The sequence below is a fragment of the Aotus nancymaae genome, unplaced genomic scaffold, assembly GCF_030222135.1.
Source record: "Aotus nancymaae isolate 86718 unplaced genomic scaffold, 86718_ANA_hifiasm-v0.15.2.pri h1tg000064l_1, whole genome shotgun sequence".
In the NCBI taxonomy this organism is placed as follows: Eukaryota; Metazoa; Chordata; class Mammalia; order Primates; family Aotidae; genus Aotus; species Aotus nancymaae.
In genome coordinates this window covers 2,029,637-2,053,086 of record NW_026988479.1, presented here as the reverse complement: position 1 = coordinate 2,053,086, position 23,450 = coordinate 2,029,637, and the positions used below count along the sequence as shown (strand labels likewise).

Genomic DNA, 23,450 nt, shown 5'->3' with positions numbered 1-23,450 from the left:
CCGGCACAGTGGCTCATGCCTGTAACCCTAGCACCTTGGGAGGATGAGGCAGGAGGATCACTTAAGCCCAGGAATTAGAGGTCAGCCTGGGCAACATAGTAAGTTCCTGTCTCTACAAAAAATAAAAAAATTTGGCTGGGTGCAGTGGCTCACGCCTGTAATCCCAGCACTTTGGGAGGCTGATGTGGGTGGATCACTTGAGGTCAGGAGTTCAAGACCAGACTGGCCAAAATGGTAATACACCACCTCTACTAAAAACACAAAAATTAGCTGGGCATGGTGGTACGCTCCTGTAATCCCAGATAATTGCTTGAACCTGGGAAGTGGAGGTTGTGATGAACAGAGATGGTGCTACTGCACTCCAGCCTGGGTGACACAGCAAGATTCCATCTCAAAAAAATAAATAAATGAATAAATAAGCTGGGTGTGGTGTTGTGTACTTGTGGTCCCAGCTACTTGAGAGGCTGAGGCAGGAGGATCACTTGAACCAGGAGGTGGAGGCTGCAGTGAGCCAAGATCATGCCACTGCACTCCAGCCTGGGTGACAGAGTAAGACTCTGTCTCAAAAAAAAAAAAAAAAAAAAAAAAGTAAAGTAGGAAGAAAAGCACTTTGGGAGGCCAAGGCGGATGGATCAAGAGATTAAGACCATCCTGGCCAATATGGTGAAACCCCGTCTCTACTAAAAATACAAAAATTAGCTGGGCATGGTGGCACGTGCCTGTAGTCCCAGCTACTCATTAGGCTGAGGTGGAAGAATCGCCTGAACCTGGGAGGCGGAGGTTGCATGAGCCGAGATTGCGCCACTGCACTCCAGCCTGGCAACAGAGCGAGACTCCATCTCAAAAAAAAAAAAAAGTAAAAGATTCTTAGTACACATTTCTTAAAAGAACACATGTGAAGGTCAGCAAGTACATGAAAAAATGCTCAACATCACTATATACGGCACAATTGATACATGTCACATTTATTTTACCATCTATTACACGAAGCTCAAGAGTGTAAATCTAATTTGTTTAACTCAAACAAATCCAGCCTATTTTATCCCCTAGGATTTGTCATATTGCAGAATATTTTAGATTGTGAAAATGGATTTTAATAAACAAAGGTTACCAGGGAAGATAAACACTTAAAACTACTAAAACAGAGAGGTGGAGGGTTATTAAATTCTACCTGCCAGCAAGTAGGAAAAATATTAATATTAGGCTAAGCAGGAAGGATTGCGGCAAGATATGCTGGTTTGATGAGAGCATATCTTGACAATACATACCTGCGAATGGTTTGCACATCTTGATTTTGGATAGCCAGAAGGGGTCAGAAAAGTCAGTCATCTTAGATACATTTTTATTTTATTTTGCACTGGCATGACCTTTGTTCACTGCAACCTCCGCCTCCCGGATTCAAGCAATTCTCCTGCCTCAGCCTGCTGAGTAGCTGGGACCACAGGCACACGCTGCCATGCCCGGCTGATATTTTGTATTTCAGTAGAGACAGAGCTTCACTTTGTTGCCCAGGCTGGTCTTGAACTCCTGAGCTCAGGCAATCCGCCCGTCTTGGCCTCACAGTGTTAGAATTACAGGCGTGAGCCACCGTGCCCAGCCGGTAAATTTTTAAAGAATCTTAGTAACTGTCCTTTCCTCAGCTGCTGCCAAGGTGCTTGGTTCTTCCGAGAAAGCTAAGGCCACATTATGGTGAGGCCCTCACGTCATCCAGCGATTTGCACCGCGCCCAGCAGCACTAGCTCCACACATGCCCCTGCCATAGCCTTCGTCTCTGAGCTCACCTACATCTACTCGGCCCTCATTCTGCGTGATGATGAGGTGACCATCACGGAGGATAAGATCAATGCCCTCATTAAAGCAGCTGGTGTAAATGTTGACACTTTCTGACCTGGCGTGTTTGCAAAGGCCCTGGCCAATGTCAACATTGGGAGCCCCATCTGCAATGTAAGGGCTGGTGGACCTGCACCAGCTGGAAGTCCTGTCCCCTCCACTGCAGCTGCTTCAGTTGAGAAGAAAGGGGAAGTAAAGAAAGAATCTGAGGAATCTGATGAGGACATGGGGTTTGGTCTTTTTGACTAAATCTCTTTTATAGAATATTCTGGGATTATTCTAATGGTGCATACCTTATTAATTCCAGCTACTCTGGAGGCTGAGGCAGGAGAATCACTTGAACCCGGGAGGCAGAGGTTGCGGTGAACCAAAGTCATGCCATTGCACCACAACCTGGAAACGAGCAAAACTCTGTCTCAAAAAGAGAAAAAACTATTGATAAAATGAACCAGGAAGGTGTGGGGAAAGGGACAATCTTGATGAAGATAAAGTAGCTTCAGGCATCAATGCCTTTTGAAAGCCACAACTTTCTCTAGAAAAATTGGCAATATTTACATTAGTATGTGGCATTTAAGTATTCAGAATAATCATCTTTCTTATTGTACTATCTTTGAAATCACCTCCCACAAATTGTCTTAGTTAGGGTCAATATCCAGTTACCTTTTAAAAATATTTCTTTTCTTGGTTAAACCAATTTAATGAAAGAACATTTAAGATTTAAAAATACTCACTTGAAGTTCATTAAGGACTGCCAAAAATCTCATTTTATTTTTGCATTCTTTATAAATAAAAAGCAAACGATAACCACTTTCCTCTTAGATCCAACTTCAATGACCATATTCTCAGAACTACTGAAAGACTTCAAGTACATTAATTGTAAGGAATATTTATAATTGCTGAGTTTTACATTTTTGCTTAATATACAAAATTTCTGCTTAATATATTAAGCATATTTTTTGCTTAATATATTTGGTAAACTACAGTTAACTCTTGGAATGTCTAAACTACCTTTATTTTCTTCATTAATAAGAAAGGGTAATTTAAAACTTCATGCACATGTAACATTTTATTATTATTTTTGAGATGGAGTTTTGTCGTCACTCAGGCTGGAGTGCAGTGGCACAATCTTGGCTCACTGCAACCTGTCTCTTGGGTTCAAGCGATTCTCCTGCCTCAGCTTCCTAAGTAGCTGGGATTATAGGCATGCACCACCATGCCTGGTTAATTTTTTGTATTTTTAGTAGAGATGGGGTTTCACAACGTTAGCCAGGCTGGTTTTGAACTCCTGACCTCAAGTGATCCACCTGTCTCAGCCTCCCAAAGTGCTGGGATTACAGGTATGAGCCACCGTGCCCGGCTTACGTAACCTTTTAAGGACTTAACTTCCTTAACATAAGGTAAAAGTCTTAGGCAGGCTGCCACTGGGAATGCTTTTCTTTTTCCTTTTTAAATTAGAGTCAGGGTCTCACTATGTTGCCCATGTTGGTCTGGAACTCCTGGGCTGAAGCAATCTTCCTCTCTTGGCCTTTCAAAGTGTTGGGATTATAGGAATGTGCCATGGTGCCCAGTTTGAAAATTTTTTTAGTATATGTGGTAATACACAGGAGATCACATTTAGTATATGACCAGGTTAATTAAGAAGTCAAAAAACACGTTAAATTTTAGAACAAATAGGCTGGGCGTAGTGGCTCACGCGTGTAATCCCAGCACTTTGGGAGGATGAGGCCAGGAGTTTGAGACCAGCCTGGTCAACATGGCGAAAACAGTCTCTACTAAAAATACAAAAATTAGCTGGGCTTGGTGGCACATGCCTGTGATCCCAGCTCTCAGGAGCCTGAGGCTCCTGATCGCTTGAACCTGGGAGGTGGAAGCTGCAGTAAGCTGAGACTGCCACTGCACTCTAGCCTAGGCGACAGACTGAGACACTGACTTAAACAAAAAACAAAAAGCACAAATAGTTATCTGAAAAACTTCTGACATTTACTTACTTCTGGACAAACAAATGAGTAGGAAGAACCATCAGTATAAACCTCTTAATTTTAGTCTTCTTATTTTTTTGAGATGGAGTCTTGCTCTGTCACCCGGGCTGGATCTCAGCTCACTGCAATCTCTACCTCCCAGGTTCAAGCGATTCTCCTGCCTCAGTCTCCCAAGTAGCTGGGATTACAGGCATGCACAACCACGCCCAGCTAATTTCTGTATTTTTAGTACAGATGGGGTTTCATCATGTTGGTCTAGCTGGTCTTGAATTCCTGACCTCAAGTGATCTGTCTGCCTCGGCCTCCCAAAGTGCTGAGATGACAGGTGTGAGCCACTGAGCCTGGCCAATTTTAGTCTTTATCCTTAAAATTGCCTGAGTTCTTAGAACACAGAAAAAGCAAATTTGAATGCACTTGTAACAGCTTAATAATTTATATGTCCCGTTATGATTTTAGTGGAATGTTTTAAAGCCAAAGCATAATTCAATGCAAAGATAAACTTGAAAAAGCAAACAAACTTTTGAATAGTATGTTATGACCGAGACAAAACTGATTATCAACTATTAATAGTCATAATAATTAGCACATGCAACAGATTGAGAAATTAAATCCTGTGCTATATACTCTTAAGTATTTTGTCAGACATGAGATACCTTTAAATGTTTCTATCAATTGCATTCCTTTCCCCACATACTTTATTTAAAATAAGAAAACAATTCTCTTTCCTCCAGATTCTCATGTTTCAGTGCAAAATGTTGCAATCTCAGTAAAAATGGTTTATTACAATGTTATTTTAGAAAGGCTTAGTCCTGGAACTGTTGAAAATGTACTTAAAAGATGTCCAAATCATGAGAATGATCAACTTCAATGGCTTCCTCTGCATCCAACTTGGCTTCTCCATGTCCTTCCTGTGACTCATCAAGAGATGCCAGGGCCTCATTTGTGTCACTTGCAAAAGTTTCTCGTGACGTATCGTCATCTTCTTGAAAATTTAGACTTTTAATAGCTTGTTTCATCTTTTTCCCCAACACTTGTGTTCTCCTCTTCCTGGCAGCTTTTTTATTTTCATATTCCTTTTGATTTTCAATGTAGAAGATGTCCTATAATACAGGAACAACTTTAGTAAATAAGAACTGCCATGTATTAAAAGTTTATTCCACGACTGGCCCATAAACAAATATTATTAGGCTCATCATTAAGATGGAGTTCAAGATATTAAGTACTCACTGCAAATAATATTGAAACCAATTTAAACCCAGCCTAGTGTTAGGTTTAGGGCCATGCTTATTCTACCATAACGTATCATCTCTACAGTTAAAACTTTCCTAAATGAAGGCTGGGCATGGTGGCTCATGCCAGTAATCCTAGCACTTTGGGAAGTCAAGGCAGGTGGTTCACTTGAGGTCAGGAGTTGGAGACCAGCCTGGCCAACATGGTGAAATCTCGTCTCTACTAAAAGTACAAAAATTAGCTGGGCGTGATGGCACATGCCTGTGGGTCTCAGCTACTCAGGAGGCTGAAGCAGAAGAACTGCTTGAATCTGGGAGGTGGAGGCTGCAGTGAGCTGAGATTGCACCACTGCACTCCAACCTGGGCCACAGAGTTGAGGTTCTGTCTCAAAAAACAACACAACACAACACAACACAACACAACACCAACAAAAAAGCAAAAAAGTTTTGGAGTATTTTGGATTTTCAGATTAGGGATAGTCTATCTGTACTAAAACAGAGAAGGTTCAAAGTTTTAAAAAAAGAAGCTGGTATAGCAGGACATACTTCTGGGACCTTATTATCTCCTGGGCAGGGACTCCTAAAAGCTGCAGCGAAGCCAGGCCCTGTTATATTCTTAAAGAATACAAATCCCAATCCCTTCCTGTATAAAAAGCATTATGGAAGATGGTGGGATAAAGGAGACCCTCTCCTAAAATTTATGCTAAATAGTTATAAGTAGCACACAGAATTAGCAGAGGAAGGCATAAAGATCTTTGAAATGAAGGGGTAAGGGAAAACTTCAAAATATGAGTGTTTTGATGAAGAGAAATAATAAAAGTATTTGGTAAAGAGATGAGGAAGAATGAGGATGGAAAAGGAGGGTACATACATGAGAAAAAAGTAGAGGAAATACGAAGGTGAATTCGGAAGATAATGAGGCTTGCTACCACTTACCAAGTGAGTACTTTTACATACCAGCATTTTGCTAAGGACTTTACACACAAATTAACTCATTTAATCCTCACAAAAACCTTATGAGACAGTCATGCTATCCTTGTTTTCAGATGTGGAAAATGAGGCAAAAAAAGAGAGGTAACATGTGAAGGTATAAAGTCTAAACTCGGCCGGGCGCGGTGGCTCACGCCTGTAATCCCAGCACTTTGGGAGGCCGAGGCGGGTGGATCACGAGGTCAAGAGATCGAGACCATCCTGGTCAACATGGTGAAACCCCGTCTCTCCTAAAAATACAAAAAATTAGCTGGGCATGGTGGCGCGTGCCTGTAATCCCAGCTTCTCAGGAGGCTGAGGCAGGAGAATTGCCTGAACCCAGGAGGCGGAGGTTGCGGTGAGCCGAGATCGCGCCGAGCCGAGATCGCGCCGTTGCACTCCAGCCTGGGTAACAAGAGCGAAACTCTGTCTCGGAAAAAGAAAAAAAAAGAAGTCGAGCATAATGGTATGTGCCTATAGTCGCAGCTACTTGGGAGGCTGAGGCAAGAGGGTCACTTGAGCCCAGGAGTTTGAGGCTACAGTGAACTATGATAGTGCCATTGAACTCCTGCCTGAGTGACAGCAGGAGACCCTATCTCTTCAAAACAAAACAAAGCTGCCAGGTACAGTGGCTCACACCTGTAATCCCAGCACTCTGAGAGGCCAAAGCAGGAACATCAGTTGACCCCCAGAGTTCAAGACCAGCCTGAGCAACATAGTGAGACCTGGGTGACAGAGTGAAACTAACTCTTTTTTAAAATAATTTTTTGGCCAGTCGAAGTGGCTCATGCATAATCCCAGCACTTTGGGAGGCCAAGGACGGTGGATCACCTGAGATTAGGAGTTTGGGACCAGCCTGGCCAACATGGTGAAACTAAAAATACTAAAACTACAAAAATACAAAAATTAGCTGGCTGTGGTGGTGCACCTGTAATCCCAGCTACTCAAGAGGCTGAGGTGGAAGAATTGCTTGAACCTGAGAAGCACAGGATGCAGTGAGCCAAGATCGCGCCACTGCACTCCTGCCTGGGCGACAGAGCAAAACCCCGTCTCAAAAAAAAAAAAAAGTCCTTATAAGTCAACATTTCCCTACTATTAGATATTCTAAATGTTTCTATTTTTTGTTATTATAATGCAAAGTTTCTGGTAGTTTAACATGAAAACCTTCTAGCATTAAAATCGTTTTACCTGAATGAGCTGGAATAACTGAATTATAAAGATGCATTACAGTGAAAATAACCCCAACGCGGGTTTGGAGTCACAGTGTTCTGTGTGATCCCAGGCATATAATTTTGACTATTCTTCATTTGCATAACAAAGTAACATTCATGGTGATATAATGTGGTGAAGATTAAGTTACATAATATGAATCTTTGGTCCTGTGGGAGGCAGTCAGTAAATGTTACAGCATTTCTTCTCTCCTGCCTGTGAATACTGTTTGTTCAAGGTTTAGTTACTTAGAAGGTATCTTTTAAGTACATACTTTTTCAATAAGTACATACTTTTTCAAGATTTGAGGGAGAGGAGAGAACATTAGAGTATAATCTTTGCCACCACTCAACAGTCGTGTTCCTAAGGAAACTTATACAAATCATATTATTGAAACAGTTGTTACAATGAGATGAAAAAAGTAGTTACTAGAGATTTTAGATGTGCAATAACAGTAACATTTCCTATTGGAATGTCAATATAGCAGACTCTTTTAAAATGACTGTTAAGTGAACAGCCAGAAAGCAAGGAAAAAGAAACAACACTGAGCAGATGAAAAATATGATTACCCGGACCAGCTCAAGGTAAGTGGCTTTTATTTATCTGTCATCATTAGCGTTACAGTCAGTGTGGCTAAAAGACACATTCCTATTACCTTTATCACCATTGTTATCACAAAGAAAACATAAAAACAACAACAACAACAACAACAAAAAACACAGAGCTACTCAAACACAGCAGCTGTGTTAGATGTGCACTACCTCTTTCCTATGAAAGAGGTTAGTTCTCAGTCTTTAGTATTTGCATAAATCCTAAGTGCAAATCACGTTCTCTGATTAGCAAATTAAAAGATAACAAATTTTAAGTTTTGAAAAACCCAACCTGTAGAAGAATGATAAAAGACATTCCCGGTAACACAAAAATGATTTAAAATACTAAAGAGTCTACACTTTCCAGTTTATAATACTGGAGACAGAATAATCAATGAAACAAAGCCACGAGGAGATAATCACCAGAATATAATAAAGTAACCCAACATTCTTCTTCTTCTTTTTAAAAAGACATAGTCTCGTTCTGTTGCCTAGGCTGGAGTGCAGTGGTGTGATCTCGGCTCACTGCAACCTCTGCCTCCCAGGTTCAAGTGATTCTCCTGTGTCAGCCTCCTGAGTAGCAGGGATTATAGGCGCCTGCCACCAGGCCTGGCTAATTTTTGTATTTTAAGCAGAGTCAGGGTTTCACCATGTCGGCCAAACTGGTCTTGAACTCCTCAACTCGTGATCTGCTCACTTTGGCCTCCCAAAGTACTAGAATTACAGACATAAGCCATTGCCTGACTTAACCATCTTTAACTCTTCAAAATGTCTAAATCATGAAGGAAAATGTGGGGTTAAAAAGAAAAAAGGAGGGCCAGGTGAGGTGGCTAACATCTGTAATCCCAGCACTTCTTTGGGAGGCCAAGGTGGAAGGACTGCTTGAACCCAGGAGTTGGAGAACAGCTTGGCCAACATGCTGAAACTCCGCTCCTACAAAAAATACAAAAATTAGCTGGCCATAGTGGAGCATGCCTGTGGTCCCAGCTACATGGGAGGCTGAGGTAGGAGGGTTATCTAATACCAGGGAGGTCAAGATGCAGTGAGCCATGATGATGCACTCCAGCTCGGGCAATAGAGTAAGACTGTCTCCAAAAATAAAAAAATAAAAATAAAAATAATTTTAAAAAATAATAAAAGAGGTGATATAACAAATGGAATATGGAAACCTATCCTGCTTAGGAGGAAAGTATATAAAATATATTCTTGGCCAGGCACGGTGGCTCACTCCTGTAATCCCAGGACTTTGGGAGGCCAAGGTGGGTGGATCATGAGGTTAGGAGTTCAAGACCAGCCTGGCCAAGATGGTGAAACCCCATCTCTACTTAAAATACAAAAATTAGCCAACCATGGTGGCAGGCGCCTTTAATTTCAGCTAGTTGGGAGGCTGAGGCAGAGAATCGCTTGAACCCAGGAGGCAGAGGTTGCAGTGAGCTGAGATCGCACCACTGCACTCCAGCCTGGATGACAGAGTGACACTCCGCCTCAAAATAAATAAATAAATACACAAATAAATAAAAGGCACAAATGTTACTTAGAATGAGATGATAACAAAATCAGTTCACTGAAGGCAGAGCACGTAACGGATATTCATAGATAACGAAGCTAGAGGCTGGGTAGAAGTCTAATTATGACAGCGCTTAAGAGGTGAGGACATTATCATTACCTTAATTTGTTCTTCGCTGATACTAGGAGTGTTTTTCAAGAGATTTAGAAAAACTCCACCTGGTGTTCTTCTTCGACTACCATTCTACAAAAAAGAAACAGAAAAGTTAAACTGCATATACTCTTCTCATAAATGGTCAAGGCATCTTTTAACAGAGACACAACAAAGGGGATTGAAGGAATATAAGATCTGAAGTCCAGTCCTGATTCTGACCCTCATTTATAAAATGAAGGTCAAAGGTAATCTTTGGTCTTTTTTAACTCTAAAATTCTGTGATTTAAAAAATCTATATGGTAACAGAAATAAGGCCACTTAGCTCAAATGACCTAACAAATGACTGGATTTTCTGTTTTTATCTGCCACCTGGCTAATTCGGTGAATACTTTTTTTTTTTTAAGATGGACTCTCGCTCTGTCGCCCAGGCTGGAGTGCAGTGGTGCGATCTCAGCTCACTGCAACCTCTGTCTCTAGGTTCAAGCAATTCTTCTGCCTCAGCCTCCCAGCAGTTAGGACTACAGGTGTGTGTCACCATACGTGGCTAATTTTTTTGTATTTTTAGTAGAGATGGGGTTTCATGATGTTGGCCAGGCTGGTCTCAAAATCCTGACCTCAGCCTCCCAGCATTTGTTTTTTTCTTTTTATAATTGGAGTTTCACTTTTTTGCCCAGGCTGGAGTGAAGTGGTACAATCTCGGCTCACTGCAACCTCTGACCCCCGGGTTCAAGCAATTGTTCCTCAGCCTCCCGAGTACCTGGGATTATATGCGCTCACCACACGCCCAGCTAATTTTTGTGCCTGTAATCCCAGCTACTTGGGAGGATGAGGCACGAGAATCAACTGAACCCAGGAGGCAGAGGTTGCAGTGAGCTAAGATCGAGCCATTTTTATGCTGCGTCTCTATTTTTAGTAGAGATGGGGTTTCACCATGTTGGCCAGCCTGGTCTCAAACTCCTGACCTCAGGTTATCTGCCCACCTCAGCCTCCCAAAGGGCTAGGATTACAGGTGTGGGCCACCGAGCCCGGCATGAATATTCTATTAGATGTTAAAATACATCATAAAGTCTCAATAATTAAAACAGTGTGGTATCAAAATAAAACCAGCACTTTGGGAGGCCGAGGCGGGTGGATCACGAGGACAAGAGATCAAGACCATCCTGGTCAACAAGGTGAAACCCCGTCTCTACTAAAAATACAAAAATTAGCTGGGCGTGGTGGTGCGCACCTGTAATCCCAGCTACTCGGGAGGCTGAGGCAGGAGAATTGCTTGAAACCAGGAGGCGGAGGTTGCAGTGAGCCGAGATCGCGCCATTGCACTCCAGTCTGGGTAACAACAGCAAAACTCCATCTCAGAAAAAAAAAACAAAAAACTAGAATGATCAGTGAAGCAAAATAGAAAACCCAAGAAGAAAAGGGCCAAATATATATGGGTATTTAGTTTATGATATAGATACTATTTGAAATTGGAGAAGATAAATATATTATTCAAGAATTGGTATTTGAGGCTGGGTGAGGTGGTTCATGCCTATAATCCCAGCACTTTGGAGGCCCAGGCAGATGGATCACCTGAGGTCAGGAGTTCGAGACCAGCTGGTCAACATGGTGAAACACTGTCTCTATCAAAAATACAAAACTCAGCCAGGTGTGGTAGCACATGGCCGTAATCCCAGCTACTTTGGAGGCTAAGGCAGGAGAATTGCTTGAACCCGGGAGGCGGAGGTTGCAGTGAGGTGATATTGCGCCACTGCACTCCAGCCTAGGTGACAAGAGCAAACCTCCATCACACACACACACACACACACACACACACACACACACACACACGGAATTGGTGGTTGAGCTACTGGGTAGCCACCATGGAAAATATTAAGTTGGATTTATACCTCATGTCTTATACCAAGATATATTCCAAAGGCATCAAAGATTTAAATATATATAATAAATCAGATACACATACACACACACACACACAGTGGCTTCTCACTAGTCATGGTAGTTTTGCTTTATAAAGTTGCTGCGAATATAAAAACATTCCATCTGGAAAATACAGGGTTATGTTCCTGAAAGCCTTTGATAAACATTTTTGTCAACAGATCAGTATATAACCTTGTACGTATCTTGGTTTAAAGACACCTTATTGTTGATTCATTAACATTGAATTCATGGCCAGTAACTCATGCCTAAATGAAGCTTATCTAGCACATATATTCTCTCTAAGGCATGTCACAGTCTTCTTGCTCTTTAGAAACACTAGTTGGCACTACAGCACTACCCTTGGAGGGGCCATTTTAAACAGTAAAATCCTCAGGGAGCAAAAAATATACAAAATGTGAAAAAGATGGCACTAAACAGACCTTGAAAAGGACACCTGTTTATAGTAAGGAAGCTGAAACAAGGCAGAGTGTTGTCTTGTTTGACCTCAGCTAAGCATGTGCATGTCGGACAACTCACTGCAGAAAAAAGTAGCAAAACATCTAGTTATAAGAAAAAATAGGGCCAGGTGCAGTGGCTCACGCCTGTAATCCCAGCACTTTGGGAGGTCGAGGTGGGCGGACCACCCAAGATTGGGAGTTTGAGACCACCCTGACCAACATGTAGAAACTCTGTCTCTACTAAAAATACAAAATTAGCAGGGCATGGTGGCACATGCTTGTAATCCCAGCTACTTGAGAGGTTAAGAAAGGAGAATTACTAGAACTTGGGAGGTGGAGATTGCGGTGAGCCAAGATCGCACCATTACACTCCAGCCTGGGCAATAATAATGAAATTTTGTTTCAAAGAAAAGAAAAAGAAAAAATAGGTGGGGTACAGTGGGGCTCACACCTGTAATCTCAGAGGCATATGGATTGCTTGAGCACCCAGGAGTTTGAGACCAGCCTGGGCAACATGGTGAAACCCCGTTTCTACAAACAATATAAAAATTAGCTGGGCATGGTGGCTCAAGCCTATAGTCCCAGCTACTTGGGAGGCTGAGGTGGGAGGACTGCTTGAGCTGGGGAGGTCAGGGCTGCAATGACCTGTGATTGTGTCATTGCACTCCAACCGGGATGACAGAGACCCTGTATCAAAAAGAAAAAAAAAAGAAAGAAAAAACCACCCATAATTCCATTACCCATAATTACTGTAACATTTTCACATATATAATCTTTTTACTTTTTTTTGACAGAGTCTAACTCTGTCACCCAGGCTGAAGTGCAGTGGTGTGATCATGCCTCACTGCAGCTCGACCTCCTGGGCTCAAGGGATCCTCCCACCCTCTCAGCCTTCCAAGTAGCTGGGATTACAAGCATGTGCCACAACATCCAGCTAATTTTTGTATTTTTTTGTAGAGATTAGGTTTTACCATGTCACCCAGGCTGGTCTCAGGATTATAGGTGTGAGCCACCACACCTAGTCATCTTTTTACTTTTTTATATGCCACATATATTTGTAACCCCAACCCCAAATGGGATTCTGATGTGTAAATTGGTTTGTATTTTTATTTGTTTATTTTTGAGATGGAGTTTCATTCTTGTTGCCCAGGCTGGAGTGCAGTGGTGCAATCTCCACTCACTGCAACCTCCACCTCCCTGGTTCAAGTGATTCTCTAGCCTCAGCCTCTGAAGCAGCTGGGATTACAGGCACACACCACCGCACCTGGCTAATTTTTGTATTTTTAGTAGAGATGGGTTTTACCATGTTGGTCAGGCTGGTCTCAAACTCCTGACCTCAGGTGATATGCCTGACTCAGCCTCCCAAAGTGATGAGGCGTGAGCCACTGGGCCTGGTTTGTAATCTGTGTCTTTTCATTAAACAATCCATTATATATATCCTTCCATCTTCATGCTAATAGACTTTTGAGACTTTGGAGCTAATGTGAATTTTTGGATATTGCTCTTTAAATTGCCTAAAAACCTTGGAGTCATCCTTGACTCTTCCTTTTCTTACATCCTTCATCTAATTCACTAGGAAATTCTGTTGGCTCTATCTTCCACATATACCCAGAATCTGACCACTTTTCCTTCACCCCATTGCTACCATGCTGGTCAGACCCACCTGGAATGGCTTTTCCTGCTTCTACTCTTACCCCTAATTCAGTCTTTTTTCAAAACAGCAGCCAAAATGAAATGTATTTCTCATCTGTTCAAAACCCTCTAGGGGCCATTTCATTTAAAGTAAAAGGCAAATTCCTTTAGATGGCAAACAGGTTCCTACTAGACCTGGCCCAATTACCTCTCTGACTTTACATCTTATTCAACTCTCTCATGCACTCTGCTCCTGCCACATTGGCCCCTTGTTCAGACAGGAACTAGGCAGAGATCAGGGTGGAGGGAGCAGTCTTGCCAAGTACAGGGTAAAAGCCTGTCTTTAAAATTTTGTCCGTTATGGATTTTTTGCATTAATTTTGATTTTTGAAACTGGTACATTCAAATAATATTCATTTTGATTATTATTATTTTTTTTTAAGACGGAGTTTCGCTCTTGTTACCCAGGCTGGAGTGCAATGGCGCGATCTCGGCTCACCGCAACCTCCGCCTCCTGGGTTCAGGCAATTCTCCTGCCTCAACCTCCTGAGTAGCTGGGATTACAGGCACGTGCCACCATGCCCAGATCATTTTTTGTATTTTTAGTAGAGACGGGGTTTCACCATGTTGACCAGGTTGGTCTCGATCTCTTGACCTCGTGATCCACCTGCCTCGGCCTCCCAAAAGTGCTGGGATTACAGGCTTGAGCCACCGCACCCGGCCCATTTTGATTGAGTATTTAAGGCAATCTCACATTTTGCACCTACAGCAAGTAAATTGCTCACTTCACCCTAGTTCTGGCCTTGCCGGGCATCCTTCACTTCTACAATGGCTGTTACTTCTATTTGGTCTATTCTTCCTGCAATAGTCATTGCTTCACCTCAAGTCTTTGTTCAAATGGCACCTTCTCAATAGTCTATTCAGAGCACATTAGTTTAATTGCAACATCCTCTTTTCTGCTACTCCCTATATCTCCATTTGATTTCTTTCTTTTCCCACAGGATATATCACTGTTTTTTTTTTTTTTTTTTTTCCTGGAGACAGGGTCTCGCTCTGTCACCCAAGCTGGAGTGCAGTGGCATGATTTCGGCTCACTGCAGCCTTGACCTCTCAGGTTCACGTGATCCTCCCACCTCAGCCTCTTGAGTAGTTGGGACTAAATGCATGTGCCACCAAGCCTGGCCTTTTTTTTTTTTTTTTTTTGGTAGAAACAGGATTTCACCATGTTACCCAGGCTTGTCTCAAACTCCTGGGCTCAAGCAATCTACCCACCTCGGCCTCCCAAAGTGCGGGGATTACAGGTGCGCCTGGTCAATGTATTACTTTTTAACACACTTGAAGTTATACTTATTGTTTATAGACTGTCATCCTCTCCCCCAAGCACAACATAAGCTCCCCCCTCTAGAACAGTGCCTGGCATGGAGAAAGCACTCAGTAACTATTCAGGGAAAGAACTCATCCAAAGCAAGCAAATTTGGGGGCCGGACGTAGTACCTCACACCTGTAATCCCAGCACTCTGGGAGGCCAAGTTGGGCAGATTGCTTGAGCTCACAAGTTCAAAACCAGTCTGGGCAACATGGTGAAATCCCATCTCTACTAAAAGCACAAACAATTAGCCAAGTGTGATGGCATGCACCTGCAGTCCCAGCTACTCAGAAGGCTGAGGTGGGGGATGGCTTGAGCCCAGGAGGTAGAGGTTACAGTAAGCTGAGATTGCGCCATTACACTCCAGCCTGGGCAACAGAGCCCGACTGTCTCAAAAAACAAAATAAAATAAGAAAGTTAATTTGAACCTGCACCTTCCCAATATTTAGTAAATCTGCATTAGCTCACTGGAATATAAAGATTTATTACAGTACTAAAATATTGATGAAATCTCTAATTTTGGGGTCAACTAAATGAAAATCAAAGTACTTTAACAATGACACAAACAGGATAGCAGTGCATTAATGATTATTATTTGTTTTGTTGCTAACCTCTGTTTTGACTTCTGTAATTTATGTTCACAGGCTATTTCTTCAGCCAATGCTATCAATCCTAACTGGGTTTTTTTCTCCCCATGTCTAAAGCACAATATTGATCTACTCCCTTGTGATGTTATACTATTCAGACTTATCAGTAACAAAACACAAGGAAGTCATTCAAACCTTCATCCTCACCCTGTAGTGAAAGCTGAATTAAATGAGATGTGCCAAACCCTTCTATAACTGCCAGTGCTCATGATCTGGCCTAACTAGAGGAGCTCTTTCTGCCATTCTGAAACAGTAAAGTGCTTCTCAAACTTTCCTTCCATTATTGCTCTCCCACCCCAGGACCCTTTCAAACCAAAAATAACACTTCTGCTTACCATTGCTAAGTGCTGGACACTGTGATCAGTACTTTATGTGCATTATCTACTCTAATCCTTACAACATAGGACTAATCCCCATTTTACAGCTGAGGAGACTGAGGCTCCAAGAAGTCAAACAACTTAGTCAAATTTCAACTAATATGTTGTAAATCTAGAAGTAAAAAAGGGTACCCAAACTCTAAAACCCATGTTCTCAAGATCTGAGCTCCTAGGCTCCCCTAGACACTGCTGTCTTAAAATTTTAACCCCTTGGACAGGCACAGTGGCTCACTCCTGTAATCCCAGCACTTTGGGAGGCCGAGGCGGGTGGATCACCTGGCCTGAGGTCAAGAGTTCGAGACCAGCCTGGTCAACATGGCGAAACCCCATCTCTACTAAAAATACAAATATATAAATATTAGCTGGTTGTGATGACACGTCTGTGATCCCAGCTACTCGGAAGACTGAGGCAGGAGAATTGCTTGAACCCAGGAGGTTGCAGTGATCCGAGATTATGCCACTGCACTCCAGCCTGGGTGACTCCTTAAAAAAAAAAATCAACCCTTACCTTTAATGAATCATGTAAGAAATGTTTTGGTGACTATACAGTAATAGGCTACAATTTATCTGTTTTTTGTAAGGAAAGTATTAAATGCAAAAATGACTGTACTAATTTTTTTTTGAGATGGAGTTTCGTTCTTGTTCCTCAGGCTGGAGTGCAATGGTGTGATCTTGGCTCACTGGGTTCAAATGATTCTCCTGCCTCAGCCTCCTGAGGAGCTGGGATTACAGGTATGCGCCACTATGCCTGGCTAATTTTGTATTTTTAGTAGAGACATGGTTTCTCCATGTTGGTCAGGCTGGTCTTGAACTCCCAAACTCAGGTGATCCGACCACTTTGGCATCCCAAAGTGCTGGGATTACAGGTGTGAGCCGCCGCACCTGGCCACTATTTTTTTTTTAACCCAGTCTTCATTATTGATAATGGTTTAAAAACTTCAAACTTGCTGTAATAATGCATAATAAATCAGAGATCCAACAAAGGCCAAGTTAAATTTGTAATCAAAAACAAAAACAGGATAAACAATACAAAAAGAAAAACAGTTAAGCAGTCTTACCATTATAAAGAGACCACCATTTTGTTCAACTTCAGCAGTTTCCATCAGAAGTTCGATTGCCTTTTTGTTCCCAATAATCCTCACTACTCGAGCTATCAGATCTTTCTTTGGTTCCTGCAACCTAATAAGAAACAAATAAGTAAAATTAACCTCTTTGTTTGTTGTACAAAGTTGAAGAAATCTACCTCATTCTCCAGCTTAACCCCCAGCTAGAATAAAAATCTGATTCTAGCAACACTTACTTTTCTAAAACTTTAATATTTAATCTTAGAATCACTGACATGTAAATATTCCTAATCTTGGGTCACACAAGGAGATGGTAACCTCAAGTTTCCATCTAAACTCTCATATTTGGCTTATTTGCCTTATTGGATAATAGATTTCAAAATAAATGTGCACATACAGCACGATGAATGCAGGCCTACATGCAAAAGAAGAAAAAAACAGTACACTATTATCAAAGTAACAGACATACAGCCTTTCAATTATTATGCCTAAAAGCTAGCTCTCTTAACTCCAGAGATGTCTGGAGTTTTAAAATGGGATAGGACCTTTCCCTCATAGACTCCCTGCTTCAGGACAAAAAAATAGAAATAGCTAATTTTACTGATGGCTTATTATAATTACAGTAAGCACAATCCTAAGAACCTTACATGTACTACACCAGTTGATTCTCTGAAGTATGTTACAAGATAGGTACTATCGTTTCCATTTTGTCATTGAGAGGTTAGAAACATAGGTAGCCTAAGTAATTCTTCCAGTGTTAAAGTTCACACTTTCAAGAGATCGAGAGTTCAGACCTGGCACCCTTTGTTTCTCCTCAAGAGGAGGCTGTGTCTTTTTGCGGAAAGAGCAATAGACTTAGAACACAAGGATCAGGGTTTAGCTCCAGGTCTAACATTAATCTGTAAAATGAAAGTTTTAGTTTACAAAATCTCTAAGTTCCTTTCCAGCACTCAAATTCCAAACTTCCCCAGTATTTTAAAAATCAAGTACTGGTATTCAGATAGGCTTGCCTGGAAAGTAAATACTTGTTTTCCTACTAGCTACATTGCTCCTAAACCATATCTGTTTTCAAATTTGTGACACTGTTCCTTAGTGATTTAGAGCTAATGAAAATGTTAATTCAAAATCTGAACTTTTCATATGTTCAGAGTAAAAATACATGAATTGTAAATTTACCATACACCAAGCAATTCTACTTCTAGGTATTCACCCTAAAGAAATGAAAACATAGGCAGGCACGGTCACTCGTGCGTGTATTCCCAGCACTTTGGGAGGCTAAGGCGGGTGGATCTCCTGAGGTTAGGAGTTTGAGATCAGCCTGGTCAACATGGTGAAACCCCATCTCTACTAAAGTTACAAAAAAAAAAAAAAAACCCAAAAAAACATTATCTGGGTGTGGTGGTGAATCCTATAATCCCAGCTACTCAGGGGGCTGAGACAGGAGAATCTCTTGAACTCCAGAGGGAAGGCTGCAGTGACCCAAGATCGCACCACTGCACTCCAGCCTGGGCAACAGAGCAAAACTGTTTCAAAAATAAAAACAGAAAAATTCTCAGAAAGAGTCAGGTGCAGTGGCTCACACCTATAATCCCTGCAATCTGGGAAGTTGAGGCAGGAGTATTCCTTGAGCCCAGGAGTTCAGCTTCAGTGAACTATGATTGTGCTACTGCACTCCAGCTGAGTGACCAGAGCAAGATCATCTCTTTAAAAGAAAAAAAAAAAAAATCTGTGAGCAGTGCAGTAGCTAATGCATATAATCCCAGCACTTTGGGAGGTCAATGTTCGGAGCATATAATCCCAGCACTTTGGGAGGTCAATGTGGGAGGACTGCTTGAGCCCACGAGTTTGACACCAGCCTGGGCAACATAGTGAAACCCCTTCTAATTTTTTTTTTTATTGGCCAGGCATGATGGCCTGTGCCTATAGTTCCATCTACTCAGGAGGCTGAGGTGGAAGGATCCCTTCAGCCCAAGAGTTCCAGGCTGCAGTGAGGTGTGATTGCAGCACTGCACTCCAGCCTGGGAAACAGAGTGAGATCCTGTCTCAAAAAAAAGTAATAAAATAAAACAAATTAGGCTGGCTCAGTGGCTCACACCTGTAATCCCAACACTTTGAGAGGCCAAGGCGGGTGGATCCCTTGGGCTCTGGAGTTTGAAAGTAGCTTGGACAACGTGGCAAGACCCTGTCTCTACTAAAAATACAAAAAATAGCTGGTCATGGTGGTATGTGCCTGTGGTTCCAGCTATTCAGGTGGCTGAGGTGGGAGAATCCCTGAGCCAGGAGGTTGCAGTGAGCAACTGCACTCCAGCCTGGGTGACAGAGCAAGACCTTGTCTCAAAAAAAAAAAGAAAAAGGGAACATATCATTAAAGTATTTGGCATCTATTTTATTTCCTATAAATAGAAACCATCTGGTCAAGTACTTATTTGTAATTCAAATGCTCACCTGAATGAAATTTCATCAGCCACTTTCTCTTGAGAATCTTCCTCTGTGATCTCGTATCGACCTTTGTAGTTCATTTCTGGTCTGTTCCCTAGCCTGTCTTTGACAGGTCGTTTCCTTTTGAGATGACCTTGCCCATTTTCCTCTTCCCTTGATCCCATTTTTTTGTCACCATGCATATATTCATCTAGTTCCTTGTCTAGTTCTTTTGTATGCTCTTGAGATTCCCTCCTAAGTTTCTTAGCAAGCAAATAATTGTAGGTTTCAGATTGTCTGCTTCTGTCAATAGTGCCCTCCATTCCCAAGATACCAAGTTCAGTGGCCACTGCATCTTGATTCTGTTCCTGCAGCACAGCACCCCAAATGTTGTTAACCTTCTTTCCTCCAGCAACAGGTGGTTTTTGACTGCTCTGGCCAAACGGAAAAGGCTCTAGTTTGGGAGGAGGGTTAAAACATTTTTGTCGTTTGCGTTTCCAAAGACAGCCATCATCATCTGAATCAGAAAAACTCTCTTCACTTGAATCCACATTTTCAACAGCTCGATAATGTGATACTGGTGCACACGCAGTTGCCGTATTCTGGAAGGTCCTCACAGCACTGTCCCCGCCTAGCACTTTCTGCAAGAAATAACAATCAATTTCACAAAACACATAAACTCCACCTACCTAATTTTAAAAAATTTAGAGATTCAACTGTGCCATTCCAAAATGGAACTGATCTTCAAAGACAAGTCTGAGACCAATCAGTCCCTACTTTTCTAATTTCCACGTGGATTTTGCCAATTTAAAAGTCACAAATTCTTATCTTTACAACTAATGCAGCACTTAGTTCTAAGATCTCCTTCTACAATACTACCAAAGCTCGTCACCTTGAAAAGATTTCAGACTTTCCAGTTATTGTCAGATGTTTAAAAATGACATACATAATAATTACTTTTTTTTTTTTTGAGACCAAGTTTTGTTCTGTGGTCTAGGCTGGAGTACAGTGGAACAATCATGGCTCACCGCAGCCTCAACCTCCCAGACTCAAGCTATCCTCCTACCTCAGTCTCCTGAGAGAATTACAGGCAACCGTCACCATACCCAGTTAATCTTTTTTGCATTTTTTGTAGAGATGGGGTCTTGCCAGGCTGGGCATGATACTTTAAAACCCCAGAGTGTATGGCATTAAGTTTATTTACCAAGTCATGGGTCAATTTATGTAAAACAGCCTGAGATTCAAAAACAAAATATCTTGGTACTAATTTCCTATGACACTTCTATGCAAAACAAATCATCTTTGCCAGCCAGGCATGGTAGCTCATGCCTGTAACTCCAGCACTTTGGGAGGCTGAAGTGGGCAGATCACGAGGTCAGAAGATCGAGACCATCCTGGCCAACATGGTGAAACCGTCTCTACTAAAAATACAAAAATGAGCTGGGTGTGGTGGTGTGCACCTGTAATCCCAGCTACTCAGAAAGCCGAGGCAAAGAATTGCTTGAACCCAGGTGACGGAGGTTGCAGTGAGCTGAGATTGTGCCACTGCACTCCAGCCTGGTGACAGAGCAAGACTCTGTTTCAAAAAAAAGAAATCATCTTTGCTTTTTGTATTATACACTAAACCAAGTATTTGCTAAACTCCTACTATGCTAGAAATAGAGATTAGAATGATCTATCTTCCTATCTTCAAATAATAATCAGATCTAACATTTATCAGGCATTACTGTGCACTATATGCTCTATAGAATCCTTATAATAGGCCCAACACGGTGGTTCACGCCTGTAATCCCACCACTCTGGGAGGCGGAGGCGGGTGGATCACCTGAGTTGGAAACCAGCCTGGCCAGCATGGCGAAACCTCATCTCTACTAAAAATACAAAAATTAGCTGGGCTTGGTGGCAGCGCCTGTAGTCCAAACTATTCAGGAGTCTGAGGTAGGAGAATCACTTGAACCTGGGAGGCAGAGATTGCAGTGAGCTGAGATTGTGCCACTGCACTCCAGCCTGGGCAACAAAGTGAGACTCTGTCTCAAAAAAAAAAAAAAAAAAAAAAAAAAAAATTCTTTCAATAACCCTGTGATAACGCCATTTCCACAAATGGAGACAAAAAGCAGTGAAGCTAAATAAACCTGCCGTAGGTCACACACTGGTGGCACCAGAATTTGAACACAGGTAGCCTGGCACCAAAGCCCTCTCAAAGAGGGTGCTACTTACTAAGGCAGTTAAGACAAATTCCCGTTTAGAAAGCAGGGAAGCTGGGTCGGGCGCGGTGGCTCACGTCTGTAATCCCAGAACTTTGGGAGGCCGAGGCAGGAGAATCACTTGAGGTCAGGAGTTCGAGATCAGCCTAGCCAACATGGTGAAACCTCGTGTCTACTAAAAATACAAAAATTAGCCGGGCGTGGCGGCAGGCGCCTGTAATCTCAGCCACCTGAGAGGCTGAGGCAGGAGAATCGCCTGAACCCGAGACGCCGAGGTTGCAGTGAGCCGAGATCACACCACTGCACTCCAGCCTGGGCGACAGAGGCAGACTCCGTCTCAAAACAACAAACAAACAAAAAATTAGCCGGGCGTGATGGCGCACGCCTGTAGTCCCAGCTACTTGGGAGGCTGAGGCTGGAGAATCGCTTGAACCCCGGAGGCGGAGGTTGCAGTGAGTCGAAATTGCATTACTGTACTCCAACACAGAGCGAGACTCCGTCTCAAAAAAGCAGGCAAACAAACAAAACCAGGGAAGCTAATGCAAAAACCTAGTGCCACGGTACCGCATGACAAAGCTAGGTTCGGCGGAAAGATGAAAGACCAGGTCTCTGAGTGAGCGATAAACGTCATTCCTGGGCCTCAGTCTCCCTTCGGTTCAGGTAGAAACAGCATCACAGGCTGTTTAGGGTCGATGTCCCCAGATGCTACATTTTTGGTAAAATCTACTCCTTTACGGTCACCTAGAGGCGCTAGGGAAGCCCTAAGTTTATAGGTGGAGATGAGATGGCCCGGAGGCCGCCGCAAGCCGGCCTCCAGGAGGCGCCAAGGCTCGCGCGCCCCGCCTCGCAGAGACCAGCCGAGTCGGGGTCCGCAGGCCTCCGAAACCCGGGCTCCGTGAGCCCGCCCGAGGGACGCCTGCTTGCCTCTTCTACCGCCAATGACCCGGTAGCCCGGGCTCTTTGCTCCCACCCCTTACCCTCACCCTCACCCTCACCGCCACTCGCGCGCTCCCCGGGGCCCGGGCTCGGCGCGCCCAGCCACGACCACCCACCCTCCCTTCACGCTCACTGGCACTTGCAGCGGCCTGTCGCTGGGTGCGACCGTCATGTCGGAATCTGAGTCGGAAAGCTGCCCATCTTCCATGTCGCCGGCCTCCAACGCCATCTTCCCGCGGCGCGGCGCGGCGCGGCGCGGTGCGGTGCGGACCTCTGAGCGGCGGCGGGTCAGGAGAGCACTTCCGGCGGGAAGGCCCGGCGACGAGGTTGCTCGGGCGCCCCCGCGCGGAGGCCTGCCTGTCCCAGCGGCCTGAGGCGTCGCCGTTGCACTGGAACTACCCCGGAAAAATGAATCCCTTGTGCCCCCAACGCTTTTCTTCCAAACCTTATTTTCATGCAAACATAAATATGTTAGGAGTCGCGGTAGCCTGGGATTCCGCCTTTGGCCATACATCCCTCGCCTGTATGCTCTGGTCAAGCCTCCCCGCTTCTATTCTTGCTCCTCCACAATCCACTCTACATATTGCTTCCAGGGAAGCTTTTCAAGCAGTATAGTCCGCCCTGTATCCACTCCCTATCCACAGACGCCGAACCTGCGGATGGGAAGGACCGACCGTGCACCGCCATTTAAAGTAAGGGGCTTGAGCATGGCGGGTGTTGGTATCTGTGTGGGGGTCCCGAAAACAAAGAACTACGGATACCGAGGGAGGATTGTACCTTAGCTCGAATCTTCCAAGGGCATCCCTCCCCAAAACAAGGACTGAGTTCTCAGCCTGGCAAACAAGGTCCTGTGATCTGGGCATCTGGCCACTGATCCTGGTGTGTCCCCCTGCCCAACCGCTGGCGCGCTGCTCCTTTATTCATTCCAAGCTAAAGGCCTCTGCATTTGCTGTTCACTCGGCCTG

General features: G+C 43.3%; 1 protein-coding gene and 1 pseudogene across 1 annotated transcript; one reads left to right on the top strand and one right to left on the bottom strand.

Moving 5' to 3' along the window:
- Window positions 1–1,686: 1,686 nt before the first annotated feature.
- LOC105714247 (large ribosomal subunit protein P1-like) lies at window positions 1,687–2,079 on the top strand (annotated as a pseudogene).
- A 492-nt stretch (window positions 2,080–2,571) lies between these two features.
- Window positions 2,572–22,725, bottom strand: PHAX (phosphorylated adaptor for RNA export). The gene is made up of 5 exons (XM_021664920.2): window positions 22,619–22,725; window positions 19,373–19,986; window positions 16,922–17,042; window positions 9,473–9,556; window positions 2,572–4,909 (listed from the first exon to the last, which is right to left on the bottom strand). The coding sequence occupies exons 1-5, from the start codon at window positions 22,712–22,714 to the stop codon at window positions 4,640–4,642; spliced, it is 1,185 nt and encodes a 394-aa protein (XP_021520595.2). The 5' UTR covers window positions 22,715–22,725; the 3' UTR covers window positions 2,572–4,639.
- Between the last annotated feature and the right edge of the window lie 725 nt (window positions 22,726–23,450).

Excerpts from the sequence above, each read along its gene's own strand:
- PHAX (XM_021664920.2), bottom strand. The coding sequence starts at position 22,714 with ATGGCGTTGGAGGCCGGCGACATGGAAGATGGGCAGCTTTCCGACTCA. Across the intron at positions 19,987-22,618 it reads ACAGGCCGCTGCAAGTGCCA|AAAGTGCTAGGCGGGGACAG; the intron begins GTGAGCGTGAAG and ends TATTTCTTGCAG. Across the intron at positions 17,043-19,372 it reads GCTGATGAAATTTCATTCAG|GTTGCAGGAACCAAAGAAAG; the intron begins GTGAGCATTTGA and ends GTTTCTTATTAG.